This window comes from Bombus terrestris, chromosome 12 (genome assembly GCF_910591885.1).
Source record: "Bombus terrestris chromosome 12, iyBomTerr1.2, whole genome shotgun sequence".
NCBI classification, from domain to species: domain Eukaryota; kingdom Metazoa; phylum Arthropoda; class Insecta; order Hymenoptera; family Apidae; genus Bombus; species Bombus terrestris.
In genome coordinates this window covers 12,051,132-12,075,906 of record NC_063280.1, presented here as the reverse complement: position 1 = coordinate 12,075,906, position 24,775 = coordinate 12,051,132, and the positions used below count along the sequence as shown (strand labels likewise).

The 24,775-nt window shown below is 37.9% G+C and overlaps 1 protein-coding gene and 1 long non-coding RNA gene across 2 annotated transcripts; one reads left to right on the top strand and one right to left on the bottom strand.

Annotated features, from left to right (window-relative positions):
• Positions 1-1,087: 1,087 nt before the first annotated feature.
• Positions 1,088-15,888, bottom strand: LOC100651498 (MAP kinase-interacting serine/threonine-protein kinase 1). Its single transcript, XM_003399953.4, has 5 exons — positions 14,259-15,888; positions 10,701-10,838; positions 7,277-7,633; positions 6,581-7,151; positions 1,088-6,426 (listed from the first exon to the last, which is right to left on the bottom strand). The coding sequence occupies exons 1-5, from the start codon at positions 14,311-14,313 to the stop codon at positions 5,967-5,969; spliced, it is 1,581 nt and encodes a 526-aa protein (XP_003400001.1). The 5' UTR covers positions 14,314-15,888; the 3' UTR covers positions 1,088-5,966.
• Positions 15,887-20,632, top strand: LOC110119742. The gene is made up of 2 exons (XR_002308242.2): positions 15,887-16,528; positions 16,641-20,632. It is a non-coding gene; the product is annotated as an uncharacterized LOC110119742 (long non-coding RNA).
• The last annotated feature ends 4,143 nt before the right edge of the window (positions 20,633-24,775 follow it).

Here is a 24,775-nt window from a genome sequence, read left to right as displayed (position 1 = left end):
ATCGCGTTGGAATTGTCCGCTTTATTTTCGTATTCCTTCGAGTAAAATTTTGGTGTGATCGATTCTCCTGTAATTGTAACACACTATCTAATCGATATCATAGTTTTTATAATAATAAATAATAATTTATTAGTAAACAGATTTTCTTTGTTCCACGCGATAAGAAAGCGATACGTTTTAAAAGTCGTATAAACTATACCGTTGATTTTCGATATACGTATGTTCGATTTGCCAATTAATCTATCTTTGGAAAAGCATAATTTAAAAGGCGGCAGTTTTTCTAATTGTTTGCCCACCGCGGATGAATTGGAAACGTGAGAACTCGTTCGATCCATGGTTGTCCTCCTCGACCTAAGGCGACGACGACAGTTACGTTTCTTGAAGATCAGCTGTATCGCGTTAACACAGATGACAATCTATACAACGAAGGAGATGGAGGTGGGGATATATTTGGTCGATACGCTCCGGACCAATAATACATGTACATTATAAACGAAAGGAAACAGGAATGGGGGTTGTTTCACCTGACCGCGTCTTGCGTTGCCTGCGTTCACCGATCATCACATTCATTTACATACATCGTAATTCATTTTCCTTGAATTCCCACATCAGTCAGTTATTTTCGACTCGAGTCACTTCAAGGTCATTGGACATGAGACGCGGTACACGTTTGGATACGTTTTAACGATAAACAAAATGTATAATAAATCAGTCCATTTAAAGAAACATTTTTGTGTATCATGACAAATAAAAGAATATTCAAGCACCGAAGAGCTAGGTAGGCACTCTGTATATTAAGCTATGCAATTTCGAAGACGCTGAAAATCGAATTTCCAATTTTGCAGTTGAACTTCTTCTTTTGCAGTTCACTTTGATCAAAATTAGAGAATCAAACCTTGACTTACCTTGAGTTTGAAATAAATTTCAACGAATTAATCGAGAGAATTGTACCGTGTGTCTTTCGTTTGACGACGATCGTGCGCCAACGAATCGAGGAAAGTATTCTTGTAGCGAGCAAGAATACCCTCGTAGACGAAGCTAAAGGGGTATAGCTATTAAACCGAAATGAGAAATATATACGTGCTAGTTTATCGATTAAATGCTATTTTATTAGGAAGCTTACAAAGTTTTCATAAGACTTGCTCGCTTTTACATGGAAAAAACAATGCCGTTTGCAACTCGGACATTCCAACTTTTGAAAATGTTTCTCTTCCTCTCTTTCTCTCTTCCTCGTTCTTTCTTTCACTACCCTCTCTCGTATCTTGAGTTTGAATCGCAGCCAAAATTACTTTGTAAGAGATTGTGTATTTTGGAAACTGTTTCTATTCGTACGATCGAGAAAACCATACATACATATGTATAGAGTTAGCAATAATGCTTCACGCTTACAATATTTTCGTATGGTAAAATGCATTCTCTCCATTCTTACCATCATCGTTATCAGTTTTCTCTTTCTCGGTTGATTGGTCGATTTCCGTGCGAAAGAGAACTCTAAAATTTCGCGTCTTTTTTTTCCACAGAAAAAAAAAGGACGAGCATCGTCCACACGGTCGATTTGTTACTTTTGACTCGATATAGCTGATAGGTCATGCAAAAATCGACGAAGGAGAGCAACGACGGGCTTCTTCGTGAATATTCATAAAACGCAAAGGAATCGCAACACGCGCCTTCAGGCTTGCGAATAGTTAAAATAAGAAGCAGACGAGGAAAAAAAGAAAAAGAAAAGGAACTGACGTTCGTTTAAAAAGCATTCGTAATATTCTTTATTCGTCTTTTAAGGGCCTTTTTTCTTTTTTCCTCTCTCTCCCCCTTCCCACTCTCTTTTTATACTGCTTTTTCTTATGATATAAAAAAGAACGTAACAAAAATGCTGCTTCTTCCGGGACATGCAACAGCATAAAACAGCATGCAACAGCATGCAACACGCTTCTTTTTTCTTTCGTTTAAGATCGGGAACCGTAGTTCGAAGATGCAAGAGCGGTAATGCGAAAGAAGATAGATACGCTGTGTATTATGTGTTAGCATACCATTGGGATATGTTCGCAATACTCTTTCACCGGTTCTTATAATTTTCGATCGATCGAAGATCGTCAACGTACCGATTATACGATCTATTAGAAAGTTACGCGCCGTTTAAATTTTAAGCGGGAATCTTCCAACTTCGAGAATGGGGAATATGCATGCGATATCTTAGTTTTTTTCTTTATTCGAATAGTATACGCTTTAAATCGCTATATATCACGCTGTTCGACGAACGAGTAAACGAAACTACGCTACAGATGCGTTTGCGTATACATCGTCCTAACACAAATACGAAACAATTATAAGACGCGCGAGTTTTTTTTCACGATGATCGAAGAAAGACTCATCGGTAGAGTAGCGCAGCAATATTTTATCTTAATTGTTAATTTTACAAACCTATACAAAGGTGTTTACCATTTCGCTTATAGGCTAAATATTGTTTTATCATTCGAGCTTGCGATGACGCATACGCATACGCATACGCATTAACGCACATACAAACATATACGTACATTCGTACACGCATACAAAATACACAAAATACACATGCTCTCCAGCATGTACACTATCGCACTCAAACGCAAATTCATCCACGCTATTACAATTTATAGATCTATATTATTATGGCCATGGATCCTTAGTGTGATTCGGTTGCTTTCCTTACGCAAGACTTGTCGCTGCTCGTCCTTTGCTCTATGTACTCTCTTCTTGCATTTCAATGTTTCTTCGAGAAATTATCGTTATATATCGCTAACATACTGACGATACACATTTGTTACGACGCACGCTCGATCGATATCGAGAGCTTTTATCGAGATGATGGCAATTTGAGGGAACGCTGATTGAACGAAATACTTTATAAAGAAAACATACCGGTGTGAAAAATGGATATCGGTCGAGAATGCATTCAGTTTTCATGAAAATATTGTATTACCAAGGCTGTGATTGGTTACGCCATACGTTATTGTAATCGAACAAACGAAACGAATAACAAAAATGCATCGCTAGAAAACCGAAAAAGAAAGATGCGTAGGTCCTAGAGAAAGACGTCCATTGATAACACATGACAATAATGCTGAGAAATACGTAACTTGAAAGATACGATTCCGCGCAAATGGTAACGTATTCTCTTCCAGTCGTTGTTTCCAATTTTGTGAAAAAATTTAGGAAAAAAAATAAAAAAGAAAAAAGAAGGAAAGGCCAAGAACTCGCGGTATATTCGTGCTTCTCAATGGTTTTCGTGATTAAAAAGTCACGGATCTGATTAACGTGTAATGCTTTTTTTCGTCTCTACGTCGTAAGCACATGCAACAACGATGCATGCGTATTCTTACATAATTTTTCTCACTATGAGAAATCGCTAACGCTACTTCCGCTAACAAATGTTCTCATTTTCAAGGGAATTGCCAATTTTCCTTGGAACTTGAAACATTTGGATGGACGAATTTGATGATGTAACCGTAACCAAACATTTGTTAACGATCGCTTATACGCATTAGTCTCTGTGGCGTCTGCTGTCCATGGGATTCGAACAAAGTATGTACGTATGTACGATGTATATGGCAAAATGATACCTGCTATAGGAGAGAGTTCTGTTTTACGATCCTCCGTCCTTGGGAGGAAAATCTAATAACGCTGCTGTCGAGCTACTTGCGTCGACTATTAGTCTGTATATATGCAATGTATATTGTGATGTCATTGGACAAAGCTTTTCAGGGTTAATTCGTAAGAAGAAAGAACAAGTAACGATTAATTTTCAACCCTGGATGGATTTCGATCGCATACAGACATCGTAAGCTCTTTCTCCTCATTCTTTTCTTCAAATACGATAATGTGTATGTAATTTGTAACAAATTTGCGCAGCTCATCGTAACTGCCCTGAGTAAAGAGTCTCCCACCATACAACGCGACTCTATGCAACTATGATACGTAAAATAAATCGTAGTCGAAACGAGTTGTTTGTTTACCGTTTGAAGAGAAATGTTTGCAATTTTTATTATTTAAGAACAGACAAAATTTTACGCATAAAAATGATGTTCTTTACGATACGAGAGTTTTGCCAAACTTGATGATACACGACATTGGAAATTTGTAGCGTCACGACTTCCTCTGTATCGTGTACCGCGAGGCAATGGGAATGCAAGATATTTACATTTTATGACAATGAAAATCATCAGACGGAACAAAAGAGATCGATCTTAATTGACAGAGTAAACGCGTAGTAGGTGGGCAGACGATAGAATGACGTTTCGTCGATAAAATTCTACAAAAATACGTAACAGTAATTAATTGGATGCAATATTCGTGTAATCTATGTTCTTTGAGAAAGTTTGTCCGTTAACGTGCGTACGCACACGCACGTTATCGGATATGACTTCCTCTCCCCCTCCCTCCCACTATTTCTCTCATATTCCTGCTCCATGTACTTTCCCTTTTCTCTCTTTCGCTCGGTATACTCTTAATCACTTACGACGCAGGTACAATTTTTTTCTGTATTTTTTTTTTTTCTTTTTTTCCTTTTTGTTAAACTAATCTTTTAATCTTCCTTACGTACTAACTCTCTATGAAGGTGCTTAAGAGAAATTTACAAAAAAATGGCCGTAGTTGTCGTCCCCTTTTCCCTTCGATACAAATGCGCGTTGTTCCTTCCTTGGAATTTGCTTTACAGTATTTTCGAACTTACACTCTACTACATTCTTAGAAACCTACTGAGCAAACTATTTGTAACATGCACCAAGATGCGCGGTTTACTCTTCTTACCGCTGTTTTTTTTTTTTTTTTTCGTCCGAAGATGAGTTGCTGTTGCTGCTTTTCATAATTCTCGAACAAGTTGTCGTTAGAAAAAAAAAAAAGAGAGAAATGTAACTCGGAGATATTTTGTTGAATAACAGCTATAGTTGCAAAAATATTTAAGGCCGAACTAAAAAGAAATCGATTTAATAAAAAGAAACGAAGCAAATATACGCGTATACGATCAGTAAAAATATTCATCAAAATTATTTTTTTTTTTTTCTTTTGCGTCTCTGTATATCCGTTTCGATAAATTGATATAAACGAGCATATACTATGTACTTTTCTAGATATCATATAATAGCCGAAAGTACAGAAACGTTGTATATCTTCTAATGTGACTTATTTTTTATATTATGCTATATGTTCTCATCTAATAGATACCGACGGTGGAATGTACATATTACTCATTTTTTCATTTCTTTACGTTCCTTCAAGTTCTGTACTAAATGTAATCTGAACCGAAATTAAAACTTGCGCGACCGTTCAATTTTTCATATGTACATATGTATGTGTATCGAATCTGTGCTGCCTCTGCTTATGTTCGTTCATATTACTTAACGAATGTATCGTATAAAACAACATTCAACAAATAAACCGAACGAATAGCTTGTATCAATTTAAAAAATTTGTAGCGCAAAGACGAGGAGTATATCGAACAGACTCGTCGAAACGGAACAAGAGCACAAAAGAAAAATGGAGAAAAATATAAAGTTAAAGATATATTCGGACACGATATTTCTCTGAATTCTGTAGGAAATATAGAAATTCAGGAAAAATTATTGTCTGATCGAGTGTTGTGTGTTGTTGGCGTCGCGCGTGGTTAATCGTGTATCGGAGCGAAGACACGTCGTTTTATGTCGTCGCTCCATGTGTTGCTATGTTGTATAGATATGCTCATGCGTGTAATAACCGTCGATCGTTGCGCGAATCATTGTAATGCAGCTCTTGTTATTTTTAATGAAACACAACCTTCGCTTTGCCAATCGTAATGTCGCGCTTATGTCATTGTTACTCTTTGTCAATTAACGATAGATAACATTACTGTACACGCTTTCTTCGTATCCGTATATTTACGCGACGAACGTGTAAACATGAATTATACGCGCTACCAAGAAAGGAGACTATCGTTTCGTTCGTAGGAATGTCACCTTTCAGCCACTAACGGTCGCGATAACTGTTTTGTTGGTCTGACGTTCGAGTAGATCCGAACGTGCTTTTAAACGGCGCTGCATCAAACGACTCTCGCTCGGCGGTGACAAACCAAACAGAGGGACTGACGAGTCCTTGCCGATCAATCGATTCTTTCCAATGGATTTCGAATCGGTCAGATCGGCACTCGATTGAATCGAACAAGATTTCAAGCGCGAGATTACATCAAATTCGTTCGAGGAATGAGTCGCGCAAATCTTACTGTGTTCCGATAATTCACTGTTCGAGTCGGACATGTGCCCGTAAGGATGATTATCTTCGTCCGTTGACGAAGTGGATAATCTCGGTTCCCTCTTCTCCGCCAATTCCTCCAAATTTACGGAAAAATGTTGAAGTACTACGCGATTAGCAGCCATCGCCGATTCGGCAAACGCCGACAGTTCTCTAGCAGAATTATTCCTCCTGTAAAGAGAAACGTATCTGTTATTTTCATTTCTTACGTTTATTACGCGTATTACCGCACTATACATCAAACTAATTCGCGACTGAAATTTCTTATGCCAATTGATCCAACTAGCTAAAATCGATCGATCGGTAAGTGCAAAGAATAACTAACCTGATAATACTAGGAGTTACGAGAGACTTCTCTGTATTTTCAACGGAGCTTGGACCAGGATTGATCCACGGATGTTTCAGAATACTCTCGGCGCTGAGCCTTTGCTGGGCTTCTTTGACCAGCAAGCCCCTGATCAAATCTTTCGCATCTTCCGAAATACACCTCCATTCGTTGTCCGGAAATTCGTACCTGCCTTCTTGAATACTGGTAAATAGAAGTTGTTGACAAGCCTCACAATTTTCCCCTCTTTCCCAACCACAATCGGATCCGCAATTCCCATAAAAAGGTGGATAACCGCAGAGAAGTATATACATAATCACACCAAGACTCCAAAGATCGCAACGCTTATCGTAATAATTCGCTTCCCCGGTGAAAGCTCCTACAACTTCTGGAGCCATGAAGTCGGCGCTGCCGACTGGCGTTAAGAGTTGCGGTGTAGCTACAGGACTTGACAACGAATTGTTGAACTTGATACCCGAACCAAGATCAAAGTCGCATAATTTAATCGGTATGAGCTTATCCGGATACACACACAAAATGTTTTCGGGTTTCAGATCCCTATGGGCGATACCTGAAAGAAGCAAAGATAACACATTCGTTAAGAGGATAAATTTGGAGGTGCTGCATGTGGATACCGTAATCGCATACCGGATATGTTGTACTTAATTAAAATAATTCAAATAAAAGTGACCCTACCTTTCTTGTGAAGGAAATTTAACGTGCTTGCGATCTCTTGAATTATTTGACTGGCTTCCCGTTCGCTAAAATGAACTCTTTCTTGTATCCGGTTCAACAGTTGACCACCGTTTACTTTCTCGAATACCAGATAAAACTTTACTTCGTCTTCGAAAAACTCAATCAATTGGATGATATTTGGATGGCCCTGGCAATGATGAAACGTTTCGACTTCTTTGAACACACGTGCTCGTGCGTGACCGGGAATTTTGTCGATAATTTTAACAGCATACTCCAGATCGGTATAAAGCGACCTACAAGTTTGAACTGAGGCGTAAGCACCTTCTCCAAGAACTTCGCCGGTCAATTTGTACAGTTCTGAAACAAACACGCAGTCGTATTTTAATACTAATTTTATAACTGCGGTAATATAACAATAAATAAAATGTAATAGAATAATTTTGAGAACGGAGAGGAATATAGAAAGGCATATAATATAAGAGGTGAGAAGGGAATGGAAAGGAATAGGGATGGAGAGGGGAAGGAGAGGCTGGATCAGAGAGAGAGAGAGAGAGAGTTAGAGAGAGGAGCGAGGTTGACCAAAAATAATCGCATCGCGTCACGTACGCCAAAACGAACCGAGTTTCGTAGTAAGCACAACATCCTTTATTATCGCGTTTATCGGAGTAACTCGTACTTTATTCAAAGAAAAGATCGGTAGAGTACAGCTTTCGGAAAATCCTCAACTTAAACTTTGCGTAAAATTCGAATCGCGTCTATTCTTCTCTATTTATTCTATAGCGTAATTAACATTACGATGCGCTATCGGAGTTCAAAGAAACGAAAGACGCTGTTAGATAGAGCATCGTTACGTTGCTGAATATCGATGATTCTAAAAAGGATCGATCATCACCCGAGCTCCGCCTATAGCGCGATCAATCGTCTAATCAGAAAATTATCGTTAAGAGTTTCGGACGCGTATAACTAATACATCGTTTCTGTTCTTTTCCTGACCGAGAACTTTCAACCTCTGTTAGCCGTTGCCTGACCCTCTCGTCGCGTGTCCGCTTGCATCTTGCTTCCCCAATAACGCAATAACACGATGCTTCCGTTTCATTCTGTACGGCTGCTCGTTCGTTTGTTCATTCCCTAGTTTCAACGTTACAACGTTACGTCGCTTCAATGTATCGTAAGCTGCTATCAACTCTCTTTTTACCTTTCCTTTTCTATTCCCTAATCAACAGTTTCGCTCTCCCCTTAGCTCCCACCTATTTGCCTCTCGCGCCAAAGATACGATTCTCTCTCTGCTTGGCAACACCGCCGACGAATACCTAGCAACCAGAAGCCGATAATACATTTTCATGCCTCCACCGTCTCTCCACTGCCTTTCCTTATCCCCCTCTATGTTAAATTGCACCGCCGCACCGATTCTATTGTACACATACACATGGCATATATTCTTCGATCCGACGTCGTGATGCATAATCTATACGTCTAATTTGACTCTCATAACATACACTTAACGCGTAATGTGCATTTACCAGTGATATTTTTACGATCCTTGTTAACTTGTTTCGTATTACGAGTAAATATAACTGACGATATAGGGAAACAGAACACTTTGTAAGTTTAAAAATTTTAGCACATTTAACGAGTACGCGTTAGAACACACGCGCGACTGTTGATTATACGAGGATTTGATCTGTGTACGATAACGAACAAGGGACCGCCTGAAACAAGAAGCTGCAAGTTACGAGACTCCCTCGATTAAGAAATATCAACAAAGCAAGAGTATCTAGGAACAAGTAACATAGAGATATACAATTTTTACACGAATGAAAAATCGAAGTATTTCATAGGAAGAAAATTATTTCGTAACAATAGAATTGAGAAAACTACAAAAGAATTACGGTTAGAAAATGCGTGTGTACATGGTGGTAAACGGTGGAAAGAATGGGGGGAAAGGATAATAAAGATTAGAAAGAGAAGGTAGAAATCTGAAGAGGCGATGGAGGAGCTTGAGACTCGGGACGTATCGACGAGTTAACCCGTGGCCCAGATTTGAACGTATACGGGTGCGCTCGTGCCTAGTTTACTACCAGCAGTACGAAGCGGAAGCTTCTCGAACACTGAAATTCTACTACTCTACTGCACTGTACAAAATCGATCGTATAGTGTGACATAATAGTTTCAACTAATCAACTCGACTAATAATTTTTCAAAAAGAGGTTGTATTCGTTTAAACCTATTCCAGAATACACGATAGACACACTGAAAACCGAATTAAACGACACATCGTTCGTATAATCGAATAAAATAAATACGCTTTGCTATTCGCGTTTTAATTTGTCCGATATCCCGTTTTTCGCGACTATTCTCTGATCTTAAACCGTCCGAAGCCTTATGTCGCTTCTACGTCGACGTTTAAAGCTCGATTTAATTTTTGCTTGTAAGGTACTTAGTGGCCCTTGTGAGTAGCCCTGAAATTACATCGCAATTCAATTTATGGATACATTGATCCTCTATTAGGCGTTGTCTCTTTTTTTTAGATATTAATCGCGCGGTACTCTATAGGCAACAAAATTGTCTAAATAAGCTTATTATAAACGTTAATCTTTACTACGAATAAATCAACTTTTTCTGTACTTCGCGTGCTTTACTTTCTATTCTCTCGAGCTAACTACTTTTCATATTGTAGCAAGCAATGCATTTACTATAGGGAGTACAATCCGTATATATATTATTAATATTATTATTATTATTATGAGGAAAAAATTGAGATTGCGCGAATAATCGATTAATATACTCGTTTCGTATGAATTTCTCAAAGATTCTAAATTTGTATAGGATAACATAACCTGCGGTGAGGTGAGTCATCGAAGCATGAGTGACAGAGATCGTTAACTCAAACACGTGCCCGCAGTCAAACAACGAATTGACTGTTTACTATTATCTACATTTCTACCTTGCCGTAACCTGCCCTGATCGACCTTTGCATTTTCTTTTTCTCTTTATTTCTTTTTTCTTTTTTCCGTTGATCTTCGTACTATACGATAAGATAATAGTATATGTTAGAATAATCTTTGTATCGTACTTATATCGTTCGACCGAAGTAGCTGAATTAAAACTACGTATATCGAATCTCGAGATCAACCAATGAGAAATTTTTCAAAAATATACACGTTTATAAGAAGAATTCAATAATCGCTACGCGATAAATGCGCGATAAACTATGCGTACGTTGCCGTTGGCCGAACAACGTGCTCGCTATTCGATTAAATCGACCGGGAAGAAATTCTTCGCTGCTCGGCCAGCGACACAAGAACAATACCGAATATTCAATTACCCACCCACCATTATCGATATTTATCACAGAGCAAGAGTCTACAAGTTCTTTCATTTTCTCGCAGTGTGTCGCGAATCTTTCCGTAAGATCAAATTTTACCTTGAAAACAAGCTGACATCAAAGACGATCCAGAGCGTTTCTTCTTGCGTCTTTTGCGCCTAGCTTCCTCTTGTCGAGCTTGCACGGCGCTCATTGATTCTCCCGTGGTATTCGCAGTCTCTCTGCAACTCGCCTCTTCTAAAACAAAAAAAAACTTGTTAATATATGATCGATTAATTGCAAAATATTCCAAGACTAAACATATATAAACGTATATGGTTAAACGTTCGTACGAGAATGTATATATAATATCACAATATCGTAATATAGTAATATCTAAATTATAGTATAGATATAAATAATATGGAAATCATGTGGGAAGACGAATAGAAAGTGTTTCTGTTCTTCGTTCGTTATTCTCGTTTTATAGAGTACATGAAAAAACATAATCGCAAAATTAAACGATAAATATCTGTTCGAAATAGTAAATAAAGTAAGTAAGTAGAAAAGTAATATGTAGAAAAATTTCGCAAAGTCCCTATATACGGTAATAAGCGGGAATTAGGCAACTCTTGTTTATCCGTGAAAACAATTTCTCGAGAATCAACCGACCAACTATATACATACATATGTATGTACATAGATACATACACGTGACAATCCCACGCGTTCATTAACGCTATATCAAATACGATACAGCTTGTTTATTTGTGGACATATTTACGTGCATGCAAATATTAAAAATCTTAAAAAATTACAAATTCGCAAACACCAGGAGAACATTACGCATTTCGCTCGATACATATTAATATTTATCTTACCAACCATGGATGATTACATTATTTGATTCATTTCTATAACTGAATGTATAAATACATCGTTACGGTCGAGTTAGCATGACTTCTATCTAATGCCATACACTCTCTTGAAGGAAATTATAAAATGTCGATACAGTCTTCGTTGGCCGTGATATACACGTGTAAACGAAGGAGGCACAACGAATTTCGTAAATAATCCGGCACATTGAAACACGAAGCTAGTTTAAAAATTTTTTTTTATATATACGGCTTTCAGACTTAGATGCACAAGTTGGCGAGAACTATGTAAAACTATCTGTCATTACGCTAGAGGAACTACGATTAAAAATTAAGTGGGGCATCGAAAAGTAGCATAAAAGATGTTTGAAAGGTCAAGATCAAGTTGACTAGACGCACGAAGCTGTTCGATGAAATATGAGGAATCGCGCGTGATCACCATATTTGCCAACAACGCGTGGGTCATCGAGTAACACCGCGTGTGTAAATATGTATTTAATGAATCGATAAAGAGCGACGATCTTTGTTTCAATTTCAAATTCATAACTCGAATTTAAACGATCCGATCAATCTGATCTGTTACGAACAAAAGTTGCGTTTATTAGTAGAAAGATCCGACCGAAAGATACATTTACTTTCAATATGCGATCAAATAAAGGTTATCCGCATTCTGATATCGTAAATTTTCTTGGTACGAAGATAATTGCAATCTCAACGTGCCAAAAAATGATTTAGCCCCGGTCAAATACAATGGACATCGTAGTTAATCACTAATGCTGAACTGAATCGCAATTTAGCCAAGAGTGAATGTGTATACTCTTCTGTTGCCTGTATCAACGATGCAATGCAACGCAATGAAACTCGATGCAAGAAGAAACACAACCAAGCACTGCAAGTACTAAGAGAGCTCAGGGTTCAATGACTGGCACAGAAAAGGAACGCCGCCATCTTACGCGAGATATACACACGTACGATAATGTTGCTGTATCCGCAAAACCAACGACAATCGTCGATTCAATATAAAAAACCTAAACGTAAATCCATATACATACATATGCATATACAGAGAATGGGGCATATTTTCTTTCTCGTCTATGAATTTTCACGAAGAAAAAGAAAAGAAAAGTGGAAAATAGAAAAAAAAACGCCTTTACGAAATGAGTTTCACTCTTGAACGTTTGTCTAATGTCATTTCACGCTTGACAATGTGTACAATATACATGAACACTGTATTTTAACTTTAACGCATTTCAAGGTTAAAAATTCTCCGAGGCTTGCGTTTCGATGGGTCTAGCAACAACTAATTCTCTTTTCATTTGCAGAAATATGTTTGGTCTTTGCTGCGAAAATTTTCAAAATGACGGATTATGACGTATGCGATATCAATCAGAAAATTTTTACCTTACGATTACGTTTCGTATTTCGCAAAGAAACCATTCTCTTTAAAATGAAGAGTATTTACTAACGGATTTGACATGCGCGCGAGCATCTCTCCTCTCCTCTCTCCCTCTCTCTCTCTCCTTCCATTCTTTGTTTGGGTTACCCTTACCGACACCCTTTGCGATTTGCGTCCAACTCGAACGCGAACCGACTAACCCACTTCGACCCTCAAAAATAATTCAACGATGCACGTTGCATCGTCTTAGCGTCATGTCGCGCTTTGATCCGGCTATGCTTCATTTTCTTTCATAATACGTATCAACGTTTGCACCCTTCGCTGCACTTTGTCTCGCTGTACATTTTCGTTTCTTATTCCTTCTTACCAATATTACAAAATTACATATTTTTATACGTTATAATTTGTTCGATTTCCATGTACGAGAAACAATTTTACAACGAAACATCGAAACAAACGATTGAAACGATAAAAAAATACGAACAAAGTACACATAAGCGAAATGCTAAGAATAACCTATTACACACGTCAAAATAACGAGATAAAATACAGTGCGATCGATGTGTGTATATGTGTCCATTTTGATACTGTCAAGTTTTTCAATCTGCATTTTTAGGCGTAGACATATACATGCATATTTTAAGTATTCAAAAGGAAAGTTAGAACGGTACAGTTAAAAAAAAGAGAAATGTAAAATTATATTTAATATAAATTAAGTAAGATTCGGCGGAAACGTCGATTCGATTACTATAAATGTTTCACGACCGTTCGAATTATATGGTTGTAACTTAGTTATACAAAAACATACGATATTACAAGCCCTAACCTTCAAGACTCTAAATATGCAATAGAGATCTTATTTCGAATTTTAATTTTCGTGATCGAACAAATTTAGAACGAATTTAAACGAAAGGTTCTGAGATAGAAAACTCGAAGCGAAGAACACTGGGAACACGGCGCACCGGCTTCGAGAAAGTTCTTCCGTCAACCGACTTCCATTGTCACGTCCCGCGTTTCTCTTCACCGATTGATCTTGAAAATTTCTATCAGCTCGCGCGATTGCTTATTTTACACGTTTTCTTTCCTTTTTATCCAAATCATACAGTCAATTAATTTAACAGTTAACGATCGAAATAATACTTTTCTTCTTCTTCTATCAATGATAAAGCTCACACGAAACGAAAACGATATCGCGATGAAATTTATTCGAAACAAAGTGTCACGTATCGAAAAGTACAGAGGAAAAGTTTAATATAAACGGATGTTCATCCATTTCACCGCACTGTTTTGGTTGGTTCATGACATTACCAGCAATGTTAAAATTGCCTCGAATGATTTTGGTATGTCATATCGTTGCGATCGCGTTTGGTTCAAAGTAAATATTTGGACAAGGAAAGATATTCTTACCTCTTGTAACTTCTTGACTACCGTCTCCTCGTTCCTCCAATATTTTTTCCACCATTTTTGCACGTAGTAATTCCACTTAACTTCGATGGTTTAATATCCCAAATAAAAGGGTAAAAGAGGAAAATGTAGTTTTCGTTTGAAACAAAACAAAGTTTTGCTCCTTTTTCCTCTTCTTCGAGTCTCCTTTCTGTTTCGTTTAGCGAACAGCAACGAAACTCTTTCTCCTATCTCTTAATCCGATATCAATAATTATAAAAAAGAGTCAGTCGTATATACAAAAACATGTAAATCCACTAAGTTACTGATATAATCTTCTTTCCCACTATTTCAATTTCCCAAACCACTGTACGTTGCTTTCTTCGATCCTTTCTCTTCTCCCTTTACCGACGTACTCCCGTTTTTGCTTTCGCTCTCTATCTCGCTCGTTTTCAATGTTTCTGTCTCGGGATAATTCGATGTATATCAGCGTCGGTATCACAGATATAAATAAATATATAAAGACTATTTCTCTGTTTCTGTAGTTCTCGCGACTTACAGAAGCGACAAACGATGCTACTACTGTGGTAGATGATACGCGTCGTAGCTAAATCGTTTGAATAAATACTATCACAGACTTAAACACTGCGCGCCTTTTCTCCACTTTTTTTTATTTCTTCCACTTCACTGTCTTCAGAACTGTAGGTATACGAATAAATAGTCCAATCGTCTTCCCTATCACTTTCGAACTGATGAGACGTTTTGTCAGCGGATGAATCTACGCTGGAACTAAAATTTCTGCACGACTCCTCCTCGATTTTTTCTCAAATTCTTCTCTAACGTCGAAACTTCGGCTACTTCTATACCCTCGAATCTCCTGCTCGTACTCCGAGACTTTTCGCCGGATAAACTAAAGTTTTTCCGTATACGAAAATCTCCGCGGATGGTCGCTATTCCGTTGTCGGTATCGCACAGCCTTTCGCACGTAGCGGTAGCCCGGCTCGGAAGCGCATTAAAAATCCTTCAGCTAACACATCGAGTCTTTCCTTTTACCTTCCCTCACTGCTCGGCAGTTGGTTTCCGACTGAACTTTGCAAGATGGCCACTTCGCTTACTAACAGCCTACCCCCTCTCCAACCTCGCTGTTCTCGTCCCGGCACTCCCGGCAGCATCGATGTCCGCTGCTCCCACCACGCTCGCGCCGTTCCCTCTAACCTCCCCACTCCCGTGTCGTTTTACTTCTACGTAGGATCGGGCGACTTCGTCGACGCCCTCTGAAACGACGCCGCGTCACGTAGCTCCTAGCCAGGGGTTCTCGAACGCTCCGAACCACACTCACGTAATTACCGAATCGTATGATGCAATCTTTACGTGATTTGCAATTCTATTTTCAATGAATTCATCGCCGATATTTTATAATTGAATACTTATTTGACATTTGCTTGTTACCATGCAAATATCGCTTAGAAAGCTGTCCTATGAATTACGAATCGCGATTGAAAGTAGTCGTAACTAATTTAATACTCAGGCTAACAATAGGAAAATTAAACTTTAAAAACACTTTCCCCCTTTCTTCTTCTCTTTCACTTTTTGACATTGCCCTTTCCTCTATTTCCTTGAATAATAAATCGCTGAAGAACGCTTGAGAATCACTGATTGCTTTCGTATGTTTGGAATCGACTTGCCGGTAATAACGCCATTTCATACGTAATATTCATCGTAAACGTTTTTACTAAGAGCTTGGACACAACGCATTTTTCGAGTGAATAGTGAGATTATATTCTCGAAATGTTTACGATTTAGCATCATTTATACCCACATTATATAGGATGAGTGCCAGATAAATGCAGGGGAACGGGAAATATCGGCGGGTGATTGCGACGTGCGTTGTTTTAGGAAGAGATGCGCGCGCACAATGGCCACGTATAACATCACGCGACATAGGAAAAGAATCGAGAGAGACGACCGAGAGAGAATACGTACTCGGTTGTTTCTAGCGTGTGTGTGTGTATGTTGTTATTGTGTGTGTGCGCGCGCGCCCGCGCGAGGGAGCGTCACGGTGAGATGAAACACCAGGAAAGAAGAGAAAGAAAGGAGTATGTATGGAAAAGAGAAACAGAAAAAGATAGACGCAACATTATTCGAGTTCTATAGTAGTTGAAATACGCGCACACACATAAGAGCGCTTATAATTTTTATGCTACGCGCAGACTCGTGTTGACTATCGAAGTTTGTTTTCAATCAGCCAGCATCGCGTGAACTTGTTGCCCGTATAATTGGTATAGTATTGCGTGGTAAGACTATTAGCCGTATTCTTATATTACGTAAGGTTATAAGGTCGATTGTTTACCTGGCTGTTTCAACCACCGTTTTACATATTTGACCAACTTCAATACTGTCTTGCAGAAAGTTTAATGAACAAAAGCACATCATTGTTGCATCATCCACATCATAGATGTGATAATCAACCAGATATCGACCATATCACATCGAAGTAACAAATCGAGAAAAATGTTCGATTGCAGAAGGAGCATATATACTTTATGTACATCCTTGTACAGTACGTTCGTATAAACGAATAGGAAATTGAGCTTTTGGCTTTTTATACAATTTTATAAACAATCGCTTGAAAACAACGTTTAATTCAAACATCGAGGAGATTTAATCGTTGATCAGAATCAACAAATATTATTACGTAAAAATGGAATGCATCGAACGAGTTTTTACGCTCTTAGCCTGAAAACACGACAGATTTCTTGTCTAAATAGAAAATTTAAAGGACAATGTTGTTTGGTCGCACAAAATAACAGCATAAACCGGTTTCTGCACGTGGCAAGAGTTGCTCGATCGTGCCCGGTGAACCGGCAGTACCCGACTACAATACCTACCACCATGCTATCGATTTACGTAACTTTCTTCCACTTTTGACACACATTCCTCCCTAAGTTATTTTGAAGTTTCACGATGACGAAACAGAAGATAAGGCCAAATGTGCGTTTGACTACAAGGTGAAAAGGAGTTTAAGGGTTGCGGGTTATGTAAGTATATATGTATGTAACTTGAAGAGGCTTCGTAGCTATGAATAATAAACGAAGGAGGGCAATGTAAGCAGGTGCCAAAGGGAAAGACGTAATCACGGAGAAACCAAGGATGAGAAAAGATAACAAAAGTTGAATTTTCAAAATGGTCACTGCTAGTTCATAATCGTGATGTCGATTGTTTTAGATAGAATCGATCGTTTAAATCGATTTGGAATACATGTATTTATAACGGCGACGTGGGAGCTCGATTACTACGACTCATCGAACAATATTTGTAAAACCACGGAGATGACCACGAAACTGTATTGGTACAAATTTATCTAATTACTTTAAATTCTATGCATGACATGATGAAATCATCGCGAATTCATTAATTTTAACGAGTTATTATCGTTCTTCGGTAACCAATGACTCATCCAAACGGGATTATCGCTGTACTCTATCTATTATCGTTTAACGAAGCGAGAGAAATGCGCGTTGCAAACTTGTATTGTGAATTCACCTAGTGACGTCTTTCAAAAATAAACGAAATTTTGGATAAATTACAGCGATATTTGGTTCTTGAATAGCTAATCGAATTGTCAAGCTGTTATCGTTAGAATTCGATTTGGAATAATGGTTAATGACATTTAGTTTAACAGTGAGAGAAGAAAACAGGTAATGTGTGAACGATGTGTGTATTACATATCCGGTGTTAATAAAGTTAAAGCAGAGTAATTACGGAGTGATACAAGACGCGCATACTATGTTATGTAATTTGCCAAGCCGATCACTCAGAATGAATTGTTCATCTCTCTAAAACTTTTATTCATAAACTTATGCATGTCTTTGAATGAAGGTATGGCTTATTTAAAAGCAGGATCGGCTAACAGTTAAGAAATAGGTTATGATGATTCGAATTTGAATATTTTGGCGTTTAATATAACCTTTAATAAGTCGAGCAATAACAACGACGACAGGTTATGAAAACCGATAAGATAGTTTAAACGAATAATAATACCGAAGTAGATAGATTTTCAGAGTTTTACGTAATATAAATCGTTGGATAAAACAATCGGGATTGATACGTGGAAAAAAAGAAGTTGGTAAATACGATAGAGGGCGAAAAAGAACCGAATTTGTTCGAATTACGTTACTTGTTTAAAAGATAGTGAGAAGTAATTGTGATTTTCTTATTTTGAGTGTTCACGCATGGCTATGCGAATTCGCGATTGCAAATATTTTCGAAAAGAAATTGCCGTCGAATAAATTTTCTCAAGAGCTAATTGATCCATAAGCAACGAAGATAAAAGGAGCGAGAACGATATACTCGACGAGCGTCGATTGTCGAGCGTCGAGCGTGAAGGCATGATTTCACGCAGCACGTGGATCCACGATTCAGGGTCAAATAATAGGACGCGCAGAAGTTTTTGTCCAAGGTCTTCCGCATGATATTCAGTTTTGGTTGACTGTTTTATCACGCGTAAATTTTACACAACACCTTTGACGTTTTGTATTTTTTGTTTGAATGGCAAGCTTATTTATGCTTTGGAAGCGATAAATTACATACAGACTTATATCTACCTATACCTACTTTCAAGAAGAGAACGATGCGTCGTAGGTATATGTTTGGTTATTGCAACTAATCTAATTCTATTCGATATCATAGTAAAAAGATATCTTGCTACAATGTACAAGAATTCGGAACTCCTTTTTCCTTTCAAAGTTTGATCCTTTTTGATTCGCCACGACAATGTATATAGGAGCAATATTCGCATACTTCGTATCGTATAAATACATAAATGTATGTACATGTAATTCATTACTCGTTATCTTAAGATCAAAGGGACGTATATACATATATCCGTTGATAGATATTATCGAATGGTATCGAAAGCGAGAGAAAGAGAGAATGAGCACCTTGAATAGCGTAGAGTATAGAATGTATGAAACAGTATTACCAAGAGAGAGCGAGAGCGAGGGTGAGGGCGAGGGCGAGGGCGAGAGAGAGAAAAGTATCAATCATATTTCCAAAAAGATTTTTATTTGTAATTCTATCGTTAGGTATTGCTTAAAGTTCTCACTAAATCTAGTAGATTCTTACGACGACGTAATAAGACGCGGAAATAATTTAGTTCGTTTGTGACCGCATCGGTACAGTTAGTATCAGAATTAATTGCAAATCCACGTTTTCGCGAGCGAATTAATCAAAGTCTTAGTTTATAAATTAAGCCAATATTTATAAACACTTAATAAACTGTAAATTAAGGAGAGGATACGAGAATTTCGATGATTAACAGTGTACGGTTTGAAAAACGGACGAAACCATCCTCCGTGAAAAATGCCAACGAACTTGCTTGACCCGAGAGAAAGACCAGTGGCCTGATCTGGTATCGATCACACATCAAATTTTCTACGATTCTGCGTTTCGTAGCTTTACCGTATTCCATGTTTTTCGCCGATCGGATCGTTAAAACATCAAACCGGTACTATCCAATAGCAACCTTGCATTTGCCAGTTTCTACGATCTACCCTATAGGCTCTGTAGCCTTGACTTTATTGTAGCAAACGCGTATAGATTTACATACATATGTGCCTGAGTACCTTTATTATGACTGTGTCGCGATATCGCTATCTCTCTTTTCCCCCTTTTCTTTTTGTAGCAACGACATGCAAATTATATTCATCAGCGAAACTTGTCGCGTGTATCTGTCTCTTCTTCTTTTATCTTATTTCCCAGAAACGAACATCCTTATAGATTCGCCTTCATAAGGATCCCTTTTGCGGTGATACGTAATGTACGTACTACTTAGGTATGTACATGCGATCAATGATGTCTCGTGATAGTTCAACGCACACCAAATAAAAAGATAGAAAATAGTAAATATTTTCTGCGGAACGAGCGCGATAAGATTAAGCAAGTGGTACTTCTCTTTCGCTTCTTGCGATGTACAAAGCGCGATTCCTAGCGATAAAGACAAGCTGTTGAACAAGCGAATCGAAGGCAAACTCGCGAATAGATAATGAGAATATTAGAAGTGAATTAAAGGCGAATACCCGAATAGAAATGCGACGAGGTTCGAATTGTCAGATAATTTTCGAAGATCGGACATTTTGGACGAATATATAATCGTATTACGTGTAATCTGACCTATTACGAGAAACGAGATAACGAGTTCGTCTCACGTGATATATTGATATACTTGTCTGCGCGACATTGACCAGAAATGTTTTTACAAAACAAATATCCGAGAGAGGGAAGAGAATAACGTTGCTTGCGCGTTGATATTCTTACGATAAAATTATACAAGTTTGCACGATATCGATAACGTCGTTATTGATAAGCTTGTAAATAAACAATAAATTCTGTAATCTATAGCTTCGTGCAAGTTTACGAAAATGTTGTCTAAGCGTCCTACAATTGTTGCCTAATCGAAAATTATTTCGAATAATACACCATAAACTGAAAAGACGTTTAGACGTTTCATCTGATATCTCTCTAGACCTTGATACGATTCGCTTTCCGGTGGAATGATTTGATAGGTCTCGAATCTCGAATCTCGATTGAAAGAATCGAATCGATGCGAACACTTGTAACTGAGCAGGCAGACTCGGAAATGCTGAATATTGCTGAATTTTATATTATATTATACTACGTACCTTTCGGACGGTCGAACGAGTTGCAACGAACACACCAGTTAGCATAAACGATATTTATAACGATATGTTAGGCACGGGACTCGTGCCAGACGCGTAAAAGCGATTTGGACCCGTTTTACTCTCGAAAACGAGCATTTCTCGCGCATCGTCGAAAATTTGGTCGCGATCTGCACACCTGTTTGACTTTCCATGTCAAAACGTCAATAAATACAAAGAAACGCTGGTGATCTTGTTAAAAAGCTATATCCTCTCGGATTTTGAAATATGTTCTAAAGCTCAACATCCTGAACAGCCTTTTCCTATACGTATATATATAACAGGCGGTCGGCCTTACTTATTTTTGAATTATACACAAAAATATCCTGTCGCATGGTCTTATTTTCAAGCCGAGTTGAATTAGTAGTATTAGAGAGAAAATTACCTCTCTGGTAGTACATGGTAGTAAGGGCCGCCGCATTTAATCGCATTTAACCGGGCATCATTTAACTCTTAATTAAGAATGAGCAACAATACAGCCAAGTTCGTTGCTTTTTGAAGAAAAAGAATTGTTTACGAGTTTCAAACTTCCTATGCCATGTGATTCCAAACATCAACGTTTTTTCTCTTTTCCACATGTTTTTTATCTTTTTTCAACTTAACAAGATTCAATGAATGACTACTCAACTATTCGATCGTGCTATGTACTAATAATACAACATAGTTTGAAAGCTAAGGGCCAGCGACGATATATCTTTACATGTAACTGGAAAACTAAGGTCGATCGCCGGGTATACGTATAGGAAAAAGTTGTTCAGAATGTTGAGCTTTACGACGTATTTGAAAATCATCGAAATCGGAGAGGAAGTAGGTTTTAGACAATCTTTTAGCTTTTAGACAAGTAGGTTTCACCGAATCATGATTTCACGCGTTCGATATACATGTACATGATTAAAAAAACTGTCAACAGAAAGGAAAAGAGATGCGTTCTTTTGCTGTACAGATATCTTCTGTATTGTTACATATACTCTAATCGACCTTTTTCGTTCTTTGTTGTAGATATGTAATAGTCGTTTATTCCCCCGTTATTTATTCTATTCTAGTGAATAGCAATGCCGAAATATTGGCACTGAATAAACGCGAACCAAATATTTTGCGTCAATTTGAAATTAATGAAATGAAATTAATCAGAGACATTTTTCTGTTAGTACGGACGATGGGCGGAAAATGTGGTACAGATTGATCGACGTTTGCAACTTGTCGTTGTTCGTACACCGTAAATACATAAGTACATACATTGTACAATCGGACGCCAAACGCGTAGTTGCGTAGTTATTTTCTGACACTAGCGCGGACAAGCAAATATACCGTGTGAGTGAACGATAGAAGACAATGTACAATGCGGAGCTGAAAAAAATGTTAACGTTATTTCGTATAGACTCAACAAAGTTATAACGATAAGCACCGTGTGTTAGCCGAAACTATCATATGTGTATGTATATAAATAAAAGAATATAGCAACGCGTGACGGTGAACGATAGAAATGTGCAAGCATAAGACTCGAAGAAAATAATCCGCACAGAAAATTAGCTCGAGCGCGAGTAAATCCGAGCAGCCTCGATTCGATACGACCAGACACGATGACGAAATTTAAAATAAGCGCTTATTCAAACTATTAGTGTACATCGTTGTGTTCGCAATAGAGTAGTAGCATCCATATTGCATGCGTGGTGAGATGATCGTTATAATCAAAGACGGATTTCGATGGTGTTTAAGATGAAAGCGAGATAACTCGGCATTGAGTGTCGGTATCTAAATTATTGAAACTAGGACATACGATTAACAAAATACATTCGCAAAATGAAAAACGATTCATTGGAAAGGAACGTAGATACTGGATCGTATTCGAAAGCTTTCAGCTTACGGCATTTCGAAGCGATTTCTTTGTCGACGACAGATTCACATTGATCTCAAGGGAAGAAGAGTAGAGAAGCGAAAAGCTTAAGCGATCTTAACCCAAACCGAGCATGTAAGAAATATCGTGTTTCTGCTTGTTACGTATTTACATTTCTTCTCCGATCGACCACGTTGTTTCTCATTCCGTTCTGACTCTTCGCTCGCTATCGAGTCGTATTTACGGTTGAAATTCATACCTTCTTGGAAGGATTTATAGAGGCGGAGTGTTTAACGAACGCAGACTATTATTACAAAGCCCGTTCACGTAACCTCAAAGAACGCACAAATTCGTGCTATCGAACTGTCCCGTTTTGCGACCAAGTTTTCAGGACAGAAGAAGAAAGAAAATACAATATCGTATAAAATAAATCGTTTTTAAGCGACCTAAGCTCAATTATAAATTGTAATGTTCAAAATGTAAATCCGATAGAAAATGTACGGCTACGTCATACCGTTAGGTAACGATACTTTTGTCAAAACCATTTTCCAATAGAAATTCCTTGTTTATTTAGCATATACATAAGTAACACATACACGCACAACTTTATCGCACAAGAAAATATATATTACTTACCTAAATAAAGTAAAGTATATTCTAAATAAACAAGAAATTTCTATTGGAAAATGGTTTTGACAAAAGTATCGTTACCTAACGGTATGACGTAGCCATATATTTTCTATCGGATTTACATTTTGAACATTACTGTTTCCAATTGGACCTAAACCGTTTATTTCCTTTTACTTTATGGTACTTTATAATTCTTGGAAAATATTTATTATATATATATATATATATATATAGCAAACAAATTCGTAATGTTCAGGATTTTGGGCGAACCTTTGTTTATGACTCAGATCGCACATCTGCCTTTTCCCAAGTTGTAAACATTACGATGCGGGCCTCATAAAGAGGTTAACTAACACCCTAAGCCCTCGATGAGTCAGTCCCAAAGTAAACAGCTGATATCAATCAGAAACACCAGAGGATATGCGCTCACGAGGATGAGAAGGAAATCCCAGGACGGAGAGCTAGTACGTAAGGACCAGGCGAGGCTTCTTCAGAGATTCTTAAACCAGTATTCAGTCTTCACCAACACAGTCATACTCTCCGTATTATCTATACAGTGCAAATAAATCAACTAAACATACATAACTCATAAACATAACATTACTCATAATATATAATAAAACATAATTGATGCCATTCGCATAGTCTTAATTCTTGCGCGTATGCAATAAATCTAATTAGAAATTGAATTATGTTACGAGATGCGGGAAAGCTGGGCTAGAGATAGAATGATGTGGAAACAACATTGAGGATATAAAAGTCACACTAAATTAATTAAGTTAAATGACCAAGGATCTGAACGGAATGAAACATTAATAACGCGTCTTCGTCAAGGTTTTCAGTTAGGAGGTTATTGGCTCGGCAGCATAACGATCACGCTGTTGATAGATCAAGAAGCGAAACTACGTCGTTACCAGTATTCGAGTGATCTCGTATCTGTGTACGCAAGCGAATCCATACGTCGTAGGTTCCAACTAGCTTATTGCATCACTCGCGCTTATACGCGTGGCCATGACCGTCCAGAGATAGAATCGTTTCGACCTTTGGGCTTTGAGCCGAATTTACCCAAATGAATGATTGTTTCTCGATAGATGCAACATCAAAATGGAATACTAAGTAATCGATTCGATGACAATAATTTGCTACCGCATCGCGTAAGACTGGGAAATGCAAATAGATTTGTTTATCCAGAGGTTAGAGTGTCAAAGTTAAATGCACGGTACAAGGACTCGTTCTATTACAGATTCCTGACGATGAAACGCGGCGTCGCATTGATTGGCAGCTATACCCTTCTTTCTCCTGTACTCTCTCGTTCCACGCGTCTCACGTTTCTTCCTTAGGATGTTAACACTAAACGTACA

Bases quoted from the DNA above. Each gene is read 5' to 3' on its own strand.
- LOC100651498 (XM_003399953.4), bottom strand. From the start codon at position 14,313: ATGGTGGAAAAAATATTGGAGGAACGAGGAGACGGTAGTCAAGAAGTT. The intron at 7,634-10,700 runs GTAAAATTTGAT...TGTTTGTTTCAG, and splicing joins GATGTCAGCTTGTTTTCAAG to AACTGTACAAATTGACCGGC. The intron at 6,427-6,580 runs GTTAGTTATTCT...TTCTCTTTACAG, and splicing joins GTAACTCCTAGTATTATCAG to GAGGAATAATTCTGCTAGAG.